This window comes from Herpailurus yagouaroundi, unplaced genomic scaffold (assembly GCF_014898765.1).
Source record: "Herpailurus yagouaroundi ecotype Mexico unplaced genomic scaffold, PumYag 163, whole genome shotgun sequence".
Classification (NCBI taxonomy): domain Eukaryota; kingdom Metazoa; phylum Chordata; class Mammalia; order Carnivora; family Felidae; genus Herpailurus; species Herpailurus yagouaroundi.
In genome coordinates, this window is record NW_024412404.1 from 61,864,904 (window position 1) to 61,884,135 (window position 19,232).

Here is a 19,232-nt window from a genome sequence, read left to right on the forward strand (position 1 = left end):
CTTCCTCGCTCTTCTCCACTTGGCAGGCTCTCCCCCACAATCGGGCTTTCTCACGGCGGTCCCCCTCTGTGAATGAGCCCTTCCTGCCCCTGGAAGCTCGGGAGAGACCGGGCCAACCTGAATGTTACATTCTTGGGAAGAACTGAAATTTAGGATTTCAAGTATCGAAGCAATTTAAAGCAGATTTGTTTTAAAGGTTTTATTTTTTAAAATTTATTTTTGAGAGAGAGAGAGAGACAACCAACATGGGAGGGGCAGAGAGAGAGGGAGAGAGAATCCCAAGCAGGCTCTGCCCTGTTAGCATAGAGTCTGACGTGCGGCTTGGACTCCCAAATCGTGAGATTGTGACCTGAGCTAAACCCAAGAGTCGAACGCTTAACCGACGCAGCCACCCAGGCGCCCCTGAATCGAAGCAATTTATTTTTATTGTTTCTTCAAGCAGTTTAGTGACTCTTTGGCAAACAAAACCATATTGTGACGATAGTGGGGCTTTTCCTGGCTCATAAGAGGCGTGTATTAAGTCTTAGGAAATCTGAAAGCATTATTTTCACATATCAAAACCACACTCACAAAGTAATACTCTTAGAACTAGAGACTATCCCCGGTCCTTAGGACCATCTAAATGTTCTTAATGTACGGAAACAAGGTCTTTTTCAGTAAAAGAAGTTCAATAGGAAACCGAAGATCTACTTAACGGAATAGCCAAGTGCCTTCTTGGAGGTGAACGTATGAGCATCCACTCCAGTCCACTGGGTGGGGGGCGGCGGGGGAGGTAGCCAGGATGAATCTTCTCTCTGTGATTTTGGATGACTGCTTTCCATCTTCTTTGTTCAGGAGAACCCATAAGTAATGAGCACTTTCATCGAGCTGTCAGTGTGAATGATGAAGATTTGCTGGTTCGAATACTTCAAGGAGGGTGAGAGAAATATGCCTTAAATTTTTTTTTTTAATTTTTAATGCCCAGCAAGTGCGTAAAATCACACTTACTTCCCCCAGATTTTCCATGCCTTCGACATTGCTCCAAAATTGATCTCCAGTGACTAGTGTGAGTTCAGCATAGTTAATAAAGATGACCTTTATGCCCCGTGTAAATCCTATATTTTATAATTATCTAATGAAAATTGAAGATGAAAGTGAGAAGTCTGGGTGTCCTGTGTTCTTTCCCAGAAATAATTTCTGACTCTGGCTTCTCTGCCATAGCGTTTAGGCACCTTTCACCCCCAAGGTGCCCATATTTATCTCATTCCTGATGAAATGAAGGAATCATGACATCAGCTGTTTCTTGTTCAAAAGGTTGGTAAAACGCTCAAAGAAAGGTAGCCAATACAGTGGCTACGGATGGGACGTTGAGGCTGCCTCCTAATGCAAAGGGGACAATGTAACTTAGATTCTTTTTGAGTATCAATAGTTTGGAGTGTGTGAGAAGACAGGTCATTTGCGAGTAGGGCTCTTAAGTTGGCGAAGAGAGGTATCCCACAAAAAGCCAAGGCTTCTAAACTGGTATTTAAGAGCTCTGCTTTCCTCCTTCAGTGGCAGCGTTTCTTGTCTGCTAGGTGAGACGGGAAAGCATGTCTCCCCCAGCGTAGGCTCATGGTGGACCAGTGTCTGAACCGAAGACCGTGTCCCCTGCTATAGGCGGGGGAGGTACTCCTCATAGAGTGTCCCATCTGGTGGCATCATGGTTCTGAGTTGAAGGGATTGCTTAGTCTAAGTGAAATCACAACACTTTTCTCTCCTTGTGCCTTTGAATCCTTTTAAAATACTAGGCGGGGCAGTTGAAGACCACAGAAACTTAATGGCCCAGAAGAAATCGGAATTTTTGGGAAAGTGAATCATTGTGGCCACCTGTGCCCTGCGTGAGACATCAGCGGTGACTCTCCAGGGAGCCATGCCAAGCACGTTAATCTCTTTTCTCCGTGTTTTTCCCAAGAAACGTTAAGGTGGATGTTCCCAATAAGTTTGGCTTTACCGCCCTGATGGTCGCTGCCCAGAAAGGCTATACCAGGTGGGGCTCCTCCTCTCGTATCTCTGAGTGGTTGAACATTTGTCTTTCCCCAAAGGCTCCGGTCAGAATATGGGCGGGGAGAGAACAGAGCATGCAGGAACCCCACTTCTTCTCCCTTTCCAAAACCGTGCCATGTAAGGGCGGAACAAAAACTAAGCTGTGTTTTTTCCCTTTTTTAACTTTTTATTTATTTATTTTTCTTTTTTTAATGTGTTTTTTTATGCCTTTATGTGTTTTTTCTTTTTGTTTATTTTTGAGAGAGGGAGCATGTGTGTGAGCGAGTGGGGGAGGGGCAGCGAGAGAGAGAGAGAGAGAGAGGGACAGAGGGAGAGAGAGAGAGAGGTGGGGACAGAGGATCCGAAGCGGGCTCTGCGCTGACAGCAGAGAGTCCGATGTGGGGCTCGAACTCCCGAACTGTGAGATCGTGACCTGAGCCGAAGGCAGATGCTCAACCGACTGAGTCACCCAGGCGCCCCTCAGCCGTCTTAATCACGAAGTTCTACAACAAGCAGGAGGCCATGTAAAAATGTATAAATCCTATGGTGAGGAAGAGAGGTAGTCACTTAATTGTATTTTCTAATATATTTTATATGTCCCAGGAAAACTGGTTATTGGAATTTGAATTTTGTTAGAAAAAAATAGAGCGGAAGGGTATTGATTCTGGAAAACCAACTTTCCTGATAGGTTGCTAAGATATAATTTTCACTGACACACTCCATTATCTCTATGCCACGCAGAAGCATAAATACGAATAGCCTATTTTTCAATCATGTTTATATTGAACTACTTAAGTGCCCATTTTGGAAAAAAAGACCTATATTTTATCAAATGCTGCCGTTCGAAAATCTATTTAAAAGGGTCATTAAAGTGACAGTGGATTAGTTTGATAGTATAATGTGTTTCATGTGATATACTTTGTTTCCAATGAATAATTCATGTGAGGGATAGACGCCCCCTCCCCCTTTTTTTGGTGTTGAAGGGGTAGTTTTCTGGTTTAAAAACCTCCTGCCTTCGAAGCCAGCTGGCCTCTGAAGATAGAGAAGAAAGTATGGAGATGGGTCTTAAATGTAGTGCTGTTTATGGTTAGTGCATCATCGTGGGTTCCTACCCATCAAAGCTACGGATCTAGTGACATTCAAATTTGTCTCCTTTAGGCTTGTGAAAATCCTCGTTTCTAATGGCACGGATGTGAATCTGAAGAACGGGAGTGGCAAGGACAGGTAGGTGGCTAACGTGCCCTGAAATGTCCCCCGACTTGTGTGACTAGGCTTGTGCCCAGCGGGTTTTTGATCCAACCCAAATATTTGATGCAGCTTCTTTCGACAGGACTGTATCCCAACTGAAAGATGTCGATGACAAAGGCTGGCTTGTTCATTGGTATACTCATTCCTTTGTTCAGCAGGGTGTTTATGGGCCACAAATTATAATGCACGTACCCTCAGTCAAAGATACGACCCAAGAACTTTGTGTGGCAAAAGCTCGGGGTGCAGTGTGGGAGAAGTTTTCGAAAAGATCGTGCAACTTGGCAACCTATATTTAGAGAGATAAAAGAATGTTCTACAAGGACTTAAAAATAATCACTGTTCTAGCGATTAGGTTTAATTAACTGATTAATTCTAAGCAACCCGTATTTGTTGGGTAGAACGGCGTGGAAAACGCAAGGGCTTTGCTCAAGGAGCTTAGAGTCTCATCAGAGTGCAGCTCAAAGGTGTGTGCCCTACAGACTAGTGTCTAAGGGTGGCTACAAAACACTGGTCACCTTTGGTGGGCCACAAGGGAAAAACAGCAATTCCTAAGCTCAGAAAGCCTAACCCACTACAGGCTATGAACACACACAGTAATGGATTTTAAGGAATGCTTAAAAAAATCCCTTAAAAAGTTAAAAAGTTTTCTGAGTAACCCTTGGGTTAATTTGGAATTAAGCCTTCAACTCAAGAAGTTTGAAAAAGAATAATACCAACTTAAAGAAAATATGGACCTTGAGAGGTAGGAAAGAGGAAAGAAAAGGAGAAGTTGATTAGAAAACTGAAGGATTGTTTGGGGCACCTGGGTGGCTCAGTCACTTGAGCGTCTGTCTGATTCTTGGTTTCGGCTCAGGTCGTGATCCCAGGGTCGTGAGGTTGAGCCCTGCATCGGGCTCTGCGTTGAGTGTGGAGCCTGCTTAAGATTCTCTCTCTCTCTCTCTCTCTCTCTCTCTCTCTCTCTCTCTCTCTCTGTCTCTCTTTCTCTCTTTCTCTCTCTCTCTCTCTCTCTCTGTCTCTCTGTCTCTCTCTCTGCCCTTTCCCTGCTTGTGCTTTCTCTCTAAAAAATAAAGTTAAAAAAAAAGAAAATAGATCGTTGAATAACGTAAGAGCAAAAAAACGCAAGCTGCTGCATAAAAAAAGCTACACAAGAAAATGGACCAATTTATTACCAATCTGAGAAAAATTAGAATTTTGAAATGGTACATAGCGCCATAGTTAGAAGATCTTTTGGAAATTTAAGAAGAATAAATAGAATTTTGGAAGGGTCCGTAATAGTGGCGATAGAGGAAATCTCCATGTAAAAAGAAGATGGTGCACTTGTGTCTATGGTGGTAGAGTTGAAAATTTCATGGAAACTATCTTTTCGATGATACCTTTTCTGAGAAAATTTACATGACCAAAACCAACCCAAGGCGCAGAAAATCTGCAACAACCAATATCCATGGAAGACATGAGAAAATTATTAAAGGATTACCTCCAGCACAGGTTCTGTGGCTTGACGGTTCTACCCATAAGCTTGCTCAGATTTTAGGTACCGATGACTTTGAACTTTTCCAGAGCAGAGAGGAAGTTGGAAAGTTACAGAGGATAACCTGACTGCTAAAGTCTGATACAAAGAAAGCTGCTCACGTGTTGATATGTACACAGGTATTGATGTCTCTTCCATCCCAACTCAGAGGATCATGCAGGAGGGTAAGGAGGTCTAGATTAGGAAATTTCTTAATATAATGCTTCCTGTTAGTAGACCAAAGGTGAAAACCTGTGTATGTGTAGACACAAAACAAAAATTTGGTGCAACTCGGCCCCTTTAGTAGTTAAAGTATCTTCGTCTTTAAAGTGCAGGATGCTGGGGCGCCTGGGTGGCACAGTCGGTTAAGCGTCTGACTTCAGCTCAGGTCACGATCTTGCGGTCCGTAAGTTCGAGCCCCGCGTCAGGCTCTGGGCTGATGGCTCAGAGCCTGGAGCCTGCTTCCGATTCTGTGTCTCCCTCTCTCTCTGCCCCTCCCCTGTTCATGTTCTGTCTCTCTCTGTCTCAAAAATAAATAAACGTTAAAAAAAAAATTTTAAAGTGCAGGATGCTTTCAGTCCTGTCATAGTGTCTGGTACATGAGAGGACCTGCCTCTGCTGATGAAGTGAGTCCTTTGATTCCATCACACCAAGTTGTGTATCGTGGAAGACGGTCAGCTGGTATCCTTCTCAGTGTTGACAGATTCCTTTTAAAAATTAGTAGTGAAGCCCACGAGAGTGGGTGAGAGCCAGATAGCTTGATGTCAAATCCAGATTCCTCTATGTTCAGGGCGTAGGACGTTGAGCAGATTACTTAACCTCTCTGACCTCAATTTCCCCGTTTACAAGATAAGGGTAACAGAAGTACTTCGAGAATTGTGAGCCCTTAACAAGTCAATATATGAAATGCATAGAACGGTGCTTTGGCATCTGGTAAGTACACGTTGTATGTTACTTCGTGATCGGTATTCTGGAACACCGATCAGTCTGGCGAGATATGAAATGGAGTAAGAGTTCTGCACCTTCCTTGCAGTCCCCAAGAGAATCAGCTTTCAAAGACTTGGACTTGATAAGGAGGTTCGGTAAAGGGGCCAGCTACAAGATAAAGGAAGAAATCGTCTTAAATAACAGCAATAACCAGTTAATAAATATAATGAGGGAAGCAAAATAGAATAAAAGTAAGGAAAGTGAGAAATTTGTATTCAAAGCCTATAAAAAGTACTGAGAGATCTAAAAGTTTAAAAAACAGGGACATATTCCATATGCTAGGATGGCAAGACTGAATCCTGTAAAATTTTCAGTTTTTCCCAGATTAATAATATATTGACCCAGTATAGCCTCACAAGGAATTATTCTTGGGAGCCCATCAAAATGGTTTTGTGATTCACCTGGAAGAACGAAGGGACAACAACAGCTATTACCTTTGTTGGAGAGAAGTGTGGAAAGACTTTGGACAGTTATTAAAATGCCTTATAGGGGCGCCTGGGTGGCGCAGTCGGTTAAGCGTCCGACTTCAGCCAGGTCACGATCTCGCGGTCCGGGAGTTCGAGCCCTGCGTCGGGCTCTGGGCTGATGGCTCGGAGCCTGGAGCCTGTTTCCGATTCTGTGTCTCCCTCTCTCTCTGCCCCTCCCCCATTCATGCTCTATCTCTCTCTGTCCCAAAAATAAATAAAAACGTTGAAAAAAAAATTAAAAAAAAAAAACTTTATCATCACTATTTATAAGCAAGATCAGGGGCACCTGGGTGGCTCAGTCGGTTAAGCGTCCAACTTCGGCTCAGGTCACGATCTCGCGGTCCGTGAGTTCGAGTCCCGCGTCAGGCTCTGGGCTGATGGCTCGGAGCCTGGAGCCTGTTTCCGATTCTGTGTCTCCCTCTCTCTCTCTGCCCCTCCCCCGTTCATGCTCTGTCTCTCTCTGTCCCAAAAATAAATAAACGTTGGAAAAAAAAATTTTTTTAAATAAAAAAAAATGCCTTATAAAGTTATAGTAATTAATGTAGTATGATACTGGCATAAATAATTGGAAACAAAGATCTATAGTGTGAAATAGAAATAGGTACCCATGGATGTAAGAAGTTTATGATGATGGGGGCAACACAGCCTAATGAGGAACATGTTAGAAAAAGCTATTTGAAGAAAAATTAAATTCTGGCCTTATATAGCCATGCACCCAAATAAATTCCAGATGAATTAAGAATTAAATGTAAAGGGCACCTGGGTGGCTCAGTTGGTTAAGCGTCTGACTTTGGCTCAGGTCATGATCTCCTAGTTCGTGGATTCGAGCCCCGCATCGGGCTCTGTGCTGACAGCTCAGAGCCTGGAACCTGCTTTGGATTCTGTGTCTCCTTCTCTCTGTCCCTCCCCTGCTTGCACTCTGTCTCTGTCTCTTTCTCTCTCTCTCTCAAAAATGAATAAACATTAAAAAAAATAATTAAAAAAGAATTAAATGTAAAAAACAGAACCATAGAAAACACAATATATATCTATCAGATCTTGCAATGGGAAAGGCAAAATCATAGATATATATAAGTCCCTAAGGAGAAGATTAAAAGCACCTAACACATTAAAAAAAAGCTTAATTACAAAGTTAAGGATAGTCCGGGGGAAAGATTTGCAAATACATTATAGAGAAATGACTGGCATCTTTAATCCAGAGAAGATCCACATACAACCCCCCCCCCCCCACAAAGATACACAGTAGAAAAGAGCAGTTTACACAAAATGACAATTCATAGCAGAAAAAATTAAAAAGCTAACATGCAGAACTGCTAGTAATAAAAATTACAAGAGTATTGTCATATTGTTCATGAAAAAATGATAGTAGGGGCACCTGGGTGGCTCAGTCGGTTGAGGTCAGGCCTCAGCTCAGGTCATGATCTCGTGGTCCGTGGGTTCGCGCCCCACATGGGGCTCACTGCCGTCAGCCTGTCAGTGCAGAGCCTGCTCTGGATCCTCTGTCCCCCCTCTCACTGCCCCTCCGCCGCTTATGTGCACGTGTGTGCTCTGTCTCTCTCTCTGTCTCTCAAAAAATAAAACATTAAAAAAATGTTAGTGGTGCTGGTGTAGGTGAATAAAACGGGCTCATGTTACTCGGATGCAGTTGACCAAAGTGTAAGTTGATGAACTCTCTGTGGAAAGCAATGCATCTAAAGGGAGCCTGAAACAGCTGCATGAAGCATTGGCAGTCTACGTACTCAGCAAGCACCGCGTGCCTTGGGCAGGTCAAGGGCCCACTGGCTCTCTTCTGGGAGTCTCCAAGAAGTGAAGGCCTGCATCAGGATACAGAAATGTGGACGTCTGGTTCCAGCCCAGCCTAGGCTTGGGTCTCAGAGCTGGACATTGTCTTTATCACTCAGAGACTTTGTAGAATTGCCCTCTTGGGAAGACCTTCCTCCCCCTCACCCCCGCTCAACTCTTTGTTTTGAAAAGTTCAAACATTTAGCGAAGTTGCAAGAACAGTACGAATGAATTTCTATATACTCACCACCTAGGTTTGGCAGTTGTTGAATCTTAGCCGTATTTGCTTCTCTGTCTACATTTTTAGTAGCTTTTAACTATTTTGAGGCTGGTAGGCACCATAACCCTCTACCCCTCAATGTTTCAGTTGCCTAAAAACCAGGCCGTCAACCTGCATAACCTAAGACACTTCACACGAATTCCTCGACATCGCTGATGCTCCCATCACTTATTCAGGTCTCCTCACGTGCCCTCCGAAAGGTCACCATGGCTTTATTGGGGAGGGGGCTATGGGGCAAGACCATGATCCAACTAAGGCTCATACATTACATCTGGTTGTCCTATCTGCTTAATCTCTTTTATTCTAGACTGGTCCTCCATCCATGTTTTTTCTGGTTTAAATATTTTATTTTTCTCCTAGCAATGACATTTTGAGGAGACCAGACCAGTTATCCTATAGAATGCTCTCTGTTCTTGAGTTGCCTAGTTGTCTCCTACTTGCGGAGGCAGCGTTCACCTTGTTCATTTGTCCCTTTATTGCCAATGAGGTTAAAATTAGGTTTAAAGGCTTGATGAGGTGCAGGTTAACTTTCAGAGCTAGTGTTGTGACTATCCATCAGGAAGGCATGTTGGCCCACAGTTGGTGATTCTAGGTTTGCTCATTTGGTTCAAGTGTAATGACTTAAACCTCTTCTTTGTAAAAATGTGGTTTCCCACTGAAATCAGCAAATTATCGACAGGCTGATCATTCGGCATGGCGTGAGTGTCCTGTGCTCCCTTAACCTTTTACCCAACAATTTTGCCATCCACTGATGGTCCTTGCCCAAATCAATTATTTAATTTGGAGTTGCAAAAATGTGACTTCCTAATTCTGTAATTCCTTCCATGTTGATTAGCTGGCAGGCTTCTATGGAAAAGGGCTTTCCCTCATCAACTGAGGATAGTCTACATTTCATTCTACAAAGGCAGACTAAACGTTTAATTATTTTCTTTAAATACCAAGATTTAGAGTATGGAATTGGCCAAATAGCCATCTTCAGTAATGTCAAAGGAGTTATTTTCTCCCCTCTATTTTTTTGAATATCTTCATGGACTCATGGATATTTTTAAATCCAATGTCTTACTCAGTTACAGTGATACTTTATTTTTTTGTAATTGCAATATAATTCACACACTCCTTTAAAATTCGGCACTTAAAGAATGTATTAACAAAGTTGTGCAACCCCTGCCACTGTATAATTCCAGAACATTGTCAATCAGCCCAGAAAGAAGCCCTCTACTCCTTGGCAGTCCCTCCCCACTTCTTCTCCCCCAGCCCCTGGAAACAGCTAATGTTCCGGTTCTATCCCTGTGGGTTTGCCTGTTCTGGGCATTTCACGTAAATGGAATCATAAAATATGCCTTTTGTGTCCAACTTATTTAGTGCAACGTCTGAAGGCTTTTTCAGCCTTTCACACGAATAACCTTCAGGGCTCTTCTACTCACGTTAGGATTTCTTGGTTTAAGCCGCGGAGGGTGAGATGTGGACCTGAGTTTGGCAACTGCGCTTACAGCTAATGCTGCTGCTTCTGTATGTTGCAGTCTGATGCTTGCGTGCTATGCGGGACACCTGGATGTGGTGAAATATCTCCGAAGACACGGTGCTTCTTGGGAGACCAGAGACCTAGGAGGCTGTACGGCTCTACACTGGGCCGCGGACGGAGGCCACTGCAACGTGATCGAGTGGATGATAAAAGATGGCTGTGAGGTACGGGATCTTCCTTGTCAACTACACCTGTGTCCTTAAGACCTTGAAACTCTGTTCCACAGGGTTGAGGAGAAGCAGAGTCTTATGTGGATGCCCTTGATTAGTTCAACTTAGAAATGCTGCAGAAAGTTCTCCGACTTCTCAGTGAGAAGGTTCCGGAAGCCTTGGGAAAAGAGATCACCGTAGACTTGATAGGATAGTGAAGCTTCAGATTGTCATGGAGGTTTGTCTTGTGTAGGAAAAAACAAAACAAAACAACTGATGAATCCAGAGCTGGACTTGACCATGCTTCCATTTTGGTTGTTCCTTTGTTCATTAGGTCATTATCTGTTCACTCGGTCTGTCAGCAAAACTTTACTGAGCACCTGCCACGTACTGGAGACTCTCTTAGGTGCCGTAGACACAGGATGTCAAGAACCCTCACAGCCATAGGGCTCTTTGTTGCCCTTGGAATTAGACTCTCTTTATTCTTGGGTTGCTTTAAAGATTCTTCATCACAAAACCCTTCCAGAGAGCAAAGGGATCATGTCACAAGCAGAGCATTTCATCTCCTAGGGCCTTTACCTTGAAGCAGACGGGTGGGTATCCTTCTGGTATTTTCATGTTATCAGAAAGTACAAATTTGGTTTAGCAAATAGGATCGGCATTGTTTGGACTTCTGTAGCTGTTTGAAGGTCAAGAAGAAGGATTAGCTCAATCATGGTGATTGCTGATAACTTTGAGAATTTTAGCGCAAGACTGGAAAGAAGTTAGATAAAAATTTCAAGGCCCGGAAGTAAGGAATCGTGGCAAACAAAATGCTGTCCTCACTGAGATTGCCAGATGGCGGAGAGCACTGAGAACTGAAACCGTTGACCTGGAAAATAAACCCAAACTGGGAAAAGTCATGTCTCTTGGAAGATGTGGGCGGATTTGTTCTAGCTTGTCCCTGAAGTGTGTTTGAGGGAAGCCCAGGCCTAATTGTGGGGTCTCACTGGCCCCTGCTGATGCCTTCAGCGGCCTGAGGAAGGGGCCCCTTGAAGGAAAAACTTCAGTCGTTAAGGTAATTCCTTTTTATTACGTTTCTTGTTATCTTTGTTTTAGAAAGCTGCACGAGAGGTCAGAAGGATTAGCCTGTGGGCCTCGGTGGCAGGGCCGGGTCCCACCCGCCTTGTGTGGTAGTGAGAACCTCAGTCTCCTCGTTTGGTTTATGATGAACTCTGCTCATGCTTTGGTCCCAGTAAAAGTCTGTAGTTAAAAATGGAGGTTGACCTTTGCTGAAAGAAGGGCGTGTCTCCGCCATGATCCTTTAAATACGGTAGTTTTGGAAACATAGACTTTCTGGGCTTCAGATACGAGCACACTTTATTGGGGGTAAATTTTCTTTCCTTAGCGCTGGAGTTACATGAATGTGTCCACTGAAGATCTCTACGTGGCTGGCGGGGGGGGCGGGTAGATGATGTCAACATGAGTGCCTCCATGTTTTTGCCAGAGGGGTCACCCATTGTTTGGGTGACTTGGCTACAGGAGGGATCTGGGAGCCAAGCAGGGCATTGGGGCCACCCTTCTGGAATATGATGATTTTATACCAACAGCAGCTGACTTGTGTGGGGAACCATCTCCGCATTTAATGAGCCATGTGACCTCGGGAAAGGCGTTTGACTTCTCGGAGATTTGGTTTCATCATTTGTAAAGCATCAATAAAAGCGCCTACCCCTAGTTAACCCTCAGAACCAAACGAGAAAACGTGGGTCAACGTTCACCGGAAGACCGCATAAAGCACAGTGTAAAACAAGGCGATTATTTTATTATTTAAACATAATGGAGTCTGTTGCTCCAAGGTTATTTGTTATTTGCATGACAAAGAGGTGCAAATCCTAATGATGTTGCAGAGGATAATCTCATACATACAAATAACCTGCAGCGTTCCCAGGACTTACTGGCAGTTTCTGGTTATGTTATTCCATTCTAGTGTTTTACTAACATCTTTGTGTAATCCTTCCGTAACACAGTTAGGGGTGTTTGTGCGTGTCTGTGCACACACACACACATTTTTTTTTTTTTTAATTTTTTTTTTTGGGGGGGGGGGGAGGGAGAGGGTGGGGGAGGGGCAGAGAGAGAAGGAGACACAGAATCCGAAGCAGGCTCCAGGCTCGGAGCTATCCGCACAGAGGTCCGTGTGGGACTCGAACTCACGGTGAGATCATGACCTGAGCCAAAAAGTCTGACGCTTCACCGACTGAGCCACCCAGGCGCCCCAGGGGCGCTTCATTTTTTCTATTCCGTCTTTCAACCATTTGAACGAAATGTAGATGAAGATACCAGTGTGAGGTCCCGGGGCCTCCCCGCACCCTGTACAGGTGCCTGAACACAGCACCTCACTGCATGTGAGTGTGCGGTCTGTGGGCACGGTCCCCTTGCTCCTCCCCGTGTCTCGGTCCTCACCAGCTCTCCAACTCGGGGGCAGGGGGGTTGGGTCAGTCACCATTCCTTTGTAAGTTTCTGATGAATACTTTTGGGGAAAAGAGACTGGACTCAGGGCAGCTCTTCCTCTGGCATAAAGGTAGACGCTGCGGACACGGGCTCGGGATGGACCCCGCTCATGAGGGTATCTGCGGTCTCAGGAAACCAGAGGGTAGCCTCTCTGCTGATCGAAGCGGGAGCGGATGTGAACATGAAGGATAAAGACGGAAAGACCCCTCTAATGGTATGCCACCCTTCAGAAAACAGCCCGGCTTTGTGTGCGCCATTGGGAGGAGAGCCGCTTCTGTAATTAGCCGATTCTGGTGAATTCGGCCGTGCGCGAGCCCTGGGCCTTGGCTGCCTGTATGTATTCCCCACCGGCCTGTAGTGAAGGCATGACAAGGTCACTACAGTAGTTTTGTTGTCTTCCTACAACTCTTTCCTTAAGGATTACCAGCCCCAGCCCCCTGGGCCTTTGCAGGGTCCCAACAGATCTGTTAAAGCAAAGGACGTGCTGCTTTCTGTGCTGGTCCCGCCTGGCATTTCTCTCTCGTGTCATCTTCTTGGGGAGAAAGGCAGACTCTGCTTCCGTGTCCCTGGCGCTCACCTTCGCCCCAAAGCCGCGGTGGCCCTGGCTGGCTCTGCCTTCCGGAGAAATCGGCTGGCCGATTTTCCGGGCCCGCCTGCACGGGGTCCACCCTGACCGCCAGCCGCATCCTCCGCAGGGAGGGCGGCCTCTCTCACACCCCGCTGACTTTTGTTTCTCAGGTGGCCGTGTTGAATAATCACGAGGAGTTAGTCCAGTTACTTCTTGATAAAGGGGCAGACGCAAGTGTAAAAAATGAGGTAAATAACTCCTTCTTTATCTAAAGTCTTTCCCTGGAGGAGAAATATATACATATATATGCATATATACCTATATACGTATATACATATGTATATACGTGCACATATATATATATATATATACGTATATATGTACACGTATATACGTATATATACACACACACACACACACATGCATATGTATAATCTTTGTTGTTTTCACTTTCAGTTCGGCAAAGGTGTCCTAGAAATGGCCAGAGTTTTTGACAGACAGGTTGGGATGCTCTTGGTGATTTTCAAGGCTAATTTTGTGGTACTTTTAACATAAAAGAGCCCCGGACCCTTGGATTACCTTCATCTGTTTTTGTTTCTCTAGAACGTGGTCTCCTTATTAGAAAAAAGGCAAAGAAAACAAATGGCGAAGAAGCCCTCTGTCTGCTGAGCCGGGCCCCACGTAGCCCGACAGCCCCGGGGAAACAACGTCCCACGTTTGACTACTTGATTTTATTTCTTTGATTGGTTTGAGTTTTTTTATTTGATTCTTTATTTTCGTTGAAGGTTCACCGTGACTTTTGTAACGTACAACTGTTTCCCACTTTGAAATACATCTTTTTACCTACGCACGCGGGCCTGTGGTGTCCTCACTGGGCGTCTCCGGCACGGGGATGTTTTCTTGCACTTGGGCCTTTTGGAGTGAGACACGAAACAAAATGTTTATGCACTGGAGCTGCACAAACATACGTGGATCTCCCACTTTCCGCTCCCCCCCCCCCCCAAGGCTGTCCTCTGAGCCGCTCCGGGACCTTGTGGAAATTCTTCCCCTCATGTGTTTTCAATTATGACCTCCCCTCCCGACTCCGGGCCTTCCAGGCTGCGTGGTCAGGCTGGTCCCTCCTGGAGGGACAGCTCCTCCCGAAAGCCCAGGAGGCCACGTGCAAAGCTTTCTCCTCAGCTGTTGGCCTCACATCAAAGCACAACATCCATATTTCAAGACTCCAATTCCGCTCTATTAGAGGTGTTTGGTGGAGGGTCAGTCTGTTTTAGAACAGACCTGTCTGAGAATGTGTTTGCATATACTTCGGCCCTGACAATGAAAGGCCCAGCCTGCTGGCACAGTGACGCCTCTGCCGAAGAGAAGCGTCTTAACGTTCCGCCTTCAGAGCAGCAGAAGGGTTTTTGATGCCGATCACGAAGGTTGGGAGACCAGTAGGAATGAACCAGAGGTAGGTGTGCCGGTTGGGAGCTTAGGCACGCGTGCGCGGGAGCTTGAATGTGGCAGACACACACGCGAAGCGGGCCAAGTGGGCTAGCGGACCGCGTGCGTTTTGTGGTTCCGGGGACAAGCGGGTTAACTCAGCCCCGTGAGAAGGCCAGCTACGAAGGTCTGCCCAGGAGTGGAATTTTCTCTGTAAGGAAACACTGATGAAAAGGTAATTAAAGCTCTAAAGCTTTGGGGGGAAGGGCACAGAGAAAAAGCGCAGTTTTCTTGATGTTGGCAATGCTCAGCTTTATTCCACACAGTTTCTAGAATATCCACCTCAGGAATTGGATTCGTGGGTCATAGATCGTCCCTCTCCTTACATACTTCATCAGTGTTTTACCTTTTGTACGAAAGCACATTCCTCTAAATTTGCCAGGTTAACTTTTTATTTTTTAGAGAAATCGTGAGCTGGGGAGAGAGAGGGAGAGAGAAAGGGAGGGGGAGAATCTCACAGGCTTCATGCTCTGTGCAGAGCCTGATGAGGGACTTGATCCCACGACCCCAGGATTATGACTTGAGCCGAAATTAAGGGTCAGACGCTCAACCGATAAAGCCACCCAGGCGCCCCTGGATTAACTTTTTAAATCTCTCTCAAAAATCAGAGCACAGAGTCACAACTCTCCCAAGGCCCCCGCGTTTCGCCCCCGGGATCGGTGTTGAAATTCAATCTCCATTTCGTTTCTCAGTCTGCCGTACATCATAGTCACAAGCCCCCTCTGGGGCAAGAGTACGCATCCCTTCTTACTGAGAAAACCTTGGCAACATCGTCCCGTCTTCCTCACAGAAGCCTTGGCCACATAATGGGGGGACTTTGGTCGATGAGATGTTAACGGAAATGGCTCCTGCCCCTCTGAGCAGAAGTTTAAAGAATCTCCACGTCTCTCTTCTGCCAGGAGACCAGCTGTGACTCCGAGGGAGGCTGCACCATCAGCCCAGGGCCCCAAGGAGCGCAGAGCCGGCGCAGAGATGGGCGTGACCCGTGCGTAAGCAATAATCCTTGGGGTAAGTCACTGAAACTGACGGGTGGTTTCTTATCCCAGTGTAACTTAGCCGAAAATGACTGCTTCCGGGATCCTGTCGTACACTTGTGAGTTTAATTTTCCACAAATGACATTCGCATCTCTCAAGCCCTATGGTTTCTGGCCTTACTCCGATTCTTAAAAATTCAGGAATAGAAACTAAATCTCCTCAAACGTCTTTTCAGCGTCTCTGGTAACCCTAATAAGGCGTATTTCCCTGAAGTCTGTCGATTTGGTGACTTGATTAGATCTTAAAGGATGGAACCATCCTTCTTAAAATAATCTCACTGGAGATTGCAGTGGACTGCTGGATTCTTCTTGCTGGTGCTTTGTGTCTTTGCTTCTTATTTTTTTTCTTTAATGAGATTAGTGACTTATCTTGTGTTTTAATTTTCCCAAAGAAGCAACATAAGGCTTGTGTTCCGCCATTTGGAATTTATTTTGTGGCTTAACATACAAAATTATATATATATTTACATATATATATATATGAAATTTAATATATATAGCATAATATATAATATTATATAATGTATACATAACAGTTTTATGTATGGTTCTGTGTACCTAGTTTGCCAGAAGCACTTTGAAAGAAGGCATATTCCGTATGTTTGAAGTATCCCAATTTGATATCAGTTTGATGACATTATTAACTGAGGTCTTCCAGGTACTTACTTTTTGCCTACTGGCTTTGATGTGGGTGAAAGGTGGTAAGAAAGAGAGACCCCTTGTTACCATTCTCTAGATCTATTTTTCTTTGTATTTTCTGCAGTTCTTTTTGTTTTTTTAAAATTTTTTTTTTCAACGTTTTTATTATTTATTTTTGGGACAGAGAGAGACAGAGCATGAATGGGGGAGGGGCAGAGAGAGAGGGAGACACAGAATCGGAAACAGGCTCCAGGCTCCGAGCCATCAGCCCGGAGCCCGACGCGGGGCTCGAACTCACGGACCGCGAGATCGTGACCTGGCTGAAGTCGGACGCTTCACCGACTGCGCCACCCAGGCGCCCCTCTGCAGTTCTTTTTGAAGTTGGATTCTATTTTTCAAAAATTCATAAATTTCCATTAAACTTAGGTTTTCCTTCTGGGTAAGTCTGATGTCCACATTTCTACCCCCGCATGCTTGTGTTTTTGAATTTCTCCCCTTTGTAAATAAGGTGACTTGAAAAAATTATTTTGCTCGGTTATACACTTGACATTGTTCAAAACGAGTGTCCTGTCCTCCTCCCCTCTGTGTCTGTTTAAAGACACCTTTCTTGTGCCATCACCTGACTGGTTTGTGTAGACTGGCAGCACCTGTCCCCTGACCCCCCCCTCCCTCCGCCCACTCATTTTAGTGTCTTATGTACTGTTCCAGAATTTCCTTGTGCCTCTTTAAGTGGGTGAGATTATAGACACATTTTTTTAAACTTTATTTTCGGCACCGACAGCAGTGAGCCCGATGTGGGGCTCGAACTCACGAACCTTGAGATCAGGACCCACCCTGACGCTGGACGCTCCCCCAGCTGACCCACGCAGGTGCCCCTAGTCACGTTTTTCCACACGAGGGTTTCCCTTTCCCCATTTTTGCAACGTTGTCAGTAACGAATGAGACACGTCTTTACGTTTACTGTATACCATTTATTGGATATAATATTCTTAACAAGAACTTTTTCTACGGAAATAGCAGGTTGTCACCTGTAGAGCCCCAGTATGAGAACTGTGTACAAAAGTAACAGACTGTAACATAAAAGGTATGTGAAAAAAGTTAGCAAACCGAAGCATTATAAATGGACGAAGCACTATGAAATTAATGGACTGGTTTGTTGAGAAGCGGTAACTTTGTACTGTGCCGAACAGCCTATAGCCACGAGTTAAAAAGACTTGGACTTAACGGTGTGCCACGGGCCTTCCTGACACCCTCCCAATCTGACCTAAGAGAAGGTCAGAGAACAATCTGCTCTGCCATCGCTTGTCCTGCTGGGACTGTTAGAGGGTTTTCTGTCTTTCTCATTTGATGCTTTTTTTTTTTTTTTTCCCCTATCACTGCCCTACTTAAGTACTTGCTTGTAGGCCATGAACATAGATGTTTTTCGGTTTCCTTGTAAAACTAAAAAGATCACAAGGTATTTATCATTTTGCCTGGATTTGAACTGTGCTTCAACTGAGGACTGAATTATTTTATGGAAGGAGACCCACGGGGGCGGGGGGAGGGGGGAGCCTAGAAGACATGTTTTTTTTGCAGATGATGTGGAAGGTCAGGGTGGGTTCCAGAATATTCAACCTGAAAGAGCCGAATCCACTGAGCATTCCTTTCAGTGTGTGGTAAATCTCCTGGCTGTCACTGCCCACGATGGACTGCTATCGCGATTCTATACGCACTGTTTCTTCTCCTAGGTTTTCCTCACATGCAACACTCTTATGGCTGGACTGGCTGCTGTCGCTGCTGTCCCAAGAGTAAAGAGGGGATTTTCATCAACGTGGAGGTAGATTGCTTCTGGAAGCATCCTCAGTGCCCGGAACTGGTTCTTAGCCCGGGGCTTACCACTCTTTCTTAGAGTGTTACTCCTATCGCTATCAGAGGTTCCAAAGTAGGTTTTAAAGGGACAGAGGTCAACAGGGACTGGAGAGGGTGCCCAGGGAATCGTGCCATCCTAGACAGACGGATGTTCTGTGGCACGATGTTGCCTGGAAGGGGGACTCTTGCTGGGTTCAGAGCTGGGGGCATAGCTGGTGGGCTTGTGCCGTGCTGACACTCTGGAGAAGGCTGGGCTCGTGGGGGTAGTGACACAGTGTCCCGGTCCCCGCTTTGGGCGACCTAAAGTAGCTAGGACCACAGCAATCTGTCACCTTGGAGGGTCCTCTGGAAAAGAGGCTTGCCTCTAAGTGATGAGAAGCAAACAGATGGCGTAGCCTCCTCTGCCTTGTGTCCAGATGTGTTCACGGGCCTGCTCCTGAGTCGTGGGGGGAGGAACTGTGGCAGCCTAGGGCCGGCCTCCGTGGGGTGGGGGGCGGGGGGCCATGAAACAATGGTACCTGTACTGTCCCCCGCCCGCCAGCCATAATGTATGAAGTCTGCAGCTTGAGAATCACGCCTGAGGGTCAGCAGCTGGCTGCGTGAGACTTCTGGGGAGGGTCGGTATGACGTTTATCTGGGTCACTTGTGGTTAGCTGGGGTCCTACCGATAGCAGTGAGGAGGGATCTCCGCCCTGGGCCGGCTGCTCCCAGAACACTGGAGAGGGAGCCCTGCCCCCCCAGCACAAGTTTTACATGAAATCAGCCTCACGAGGAAAGTGTGCGAAGGGGTCAGCTTGCACGAGAAGGCTGCGGCCTCCTGCCCAGGTATCGCGTCCTTTCCGTTGTCAGGGTCTCATTGGCTCAGAATGCTAATTTAGTAAACATGAACGGAGAGACGGCAGGAGGGGGCCGGGGCCTTCTCAGCTGGCCCAGCACCAGGGGGGATCACAGGCTCCTAAGGACAGCTTGTCACTGATCAGAGCATGAGCTGCTTTTCTTTTAGGGGATGCATTGATGTGTTGTATTGATTTGCCAGAGAACAAGGGCCTATGGGTTCAAGCCTGAGAACTCATACTAAAGTTAAGAAGGCATAAAAATGTCCCCTCGGAGACCAGTCAGGAGTATTTATTCTCATGTAGTTTAATTTGTTGCTTTTGTGGTTTCTGTGACGTCATCCCACATGTGTAAGCTGGAAAAATTCACACTGGGAAGTATAACCTCCGTATGCATA

The 19,232-nt window shown here is 45.7% G+C and overlaps 1 protein-coding gene and 1 long non-coding RNA gene across 4 annotated transcripts in view; both read left to right on the forward strand.

Annotated features, from left to right (window-relative positions):
• FANK1 (fibronectin type III and ankyrin repeat domains 1) overlaps positions 1-13,848 on the forward strand; it is a 108,789-nt gene extending 94,941 nt beyond the window's left edge. Inside the window, exons 4-11 of one of the 3 annotated variants that reach the window (XM_040486742.1) lie at positions 835-916; positions 1,931-2,005; positions 3,160-3,225; positions 9,793-9,958; positions 12,501-12,644; positions 13,169-13,246; positions 13,455-13,514; positions 13,602-13,848. In XM_040486742.1, coding sequence (XP_040342676.1) covers positions 835-916; positions 1,931-2,005; positions 3,160-3,225; positions 9,793-9,958; positions 12,501-12,644; positions 13,169-13,246; positions 13,455-13,514; positions 13,602-13,667 — 737 coding nt within the window. In that variant the 3' untranslated portion in view covers positions 13,668-13,848. The remainder of the gene's footprint in view (positions 1-834; positions 917-1,930; positions 2,006-3,159; positions 3,226-9,792; positions 9,959-12,500; positions 12,645-13,168; positions 13,247-13,454; positions 13,515-13,601) is intronic. The other 2 variants (XM_040486743.1, XM_040486744.1) reach the window with 2 other exon arrangements.
• Positions 13,849-14,342: 494 nt separating this feature from the next.
• On the forward strand, positions 14,343-16,381 carry LOC121037374 (uncharacterized). The gene is made up of 3 exons (XR_005793745.1): positions 14,343-14,448; positions 15,380-15,488; positions 16,338-16,381. It is a non-coding gene; the product is annotated as an uncharacterized LOC121037374 (long non-coding RNA).
• The last annotated feature ends 2,851 nt before the right edge of the window (positions 16,382-19,232 follow it).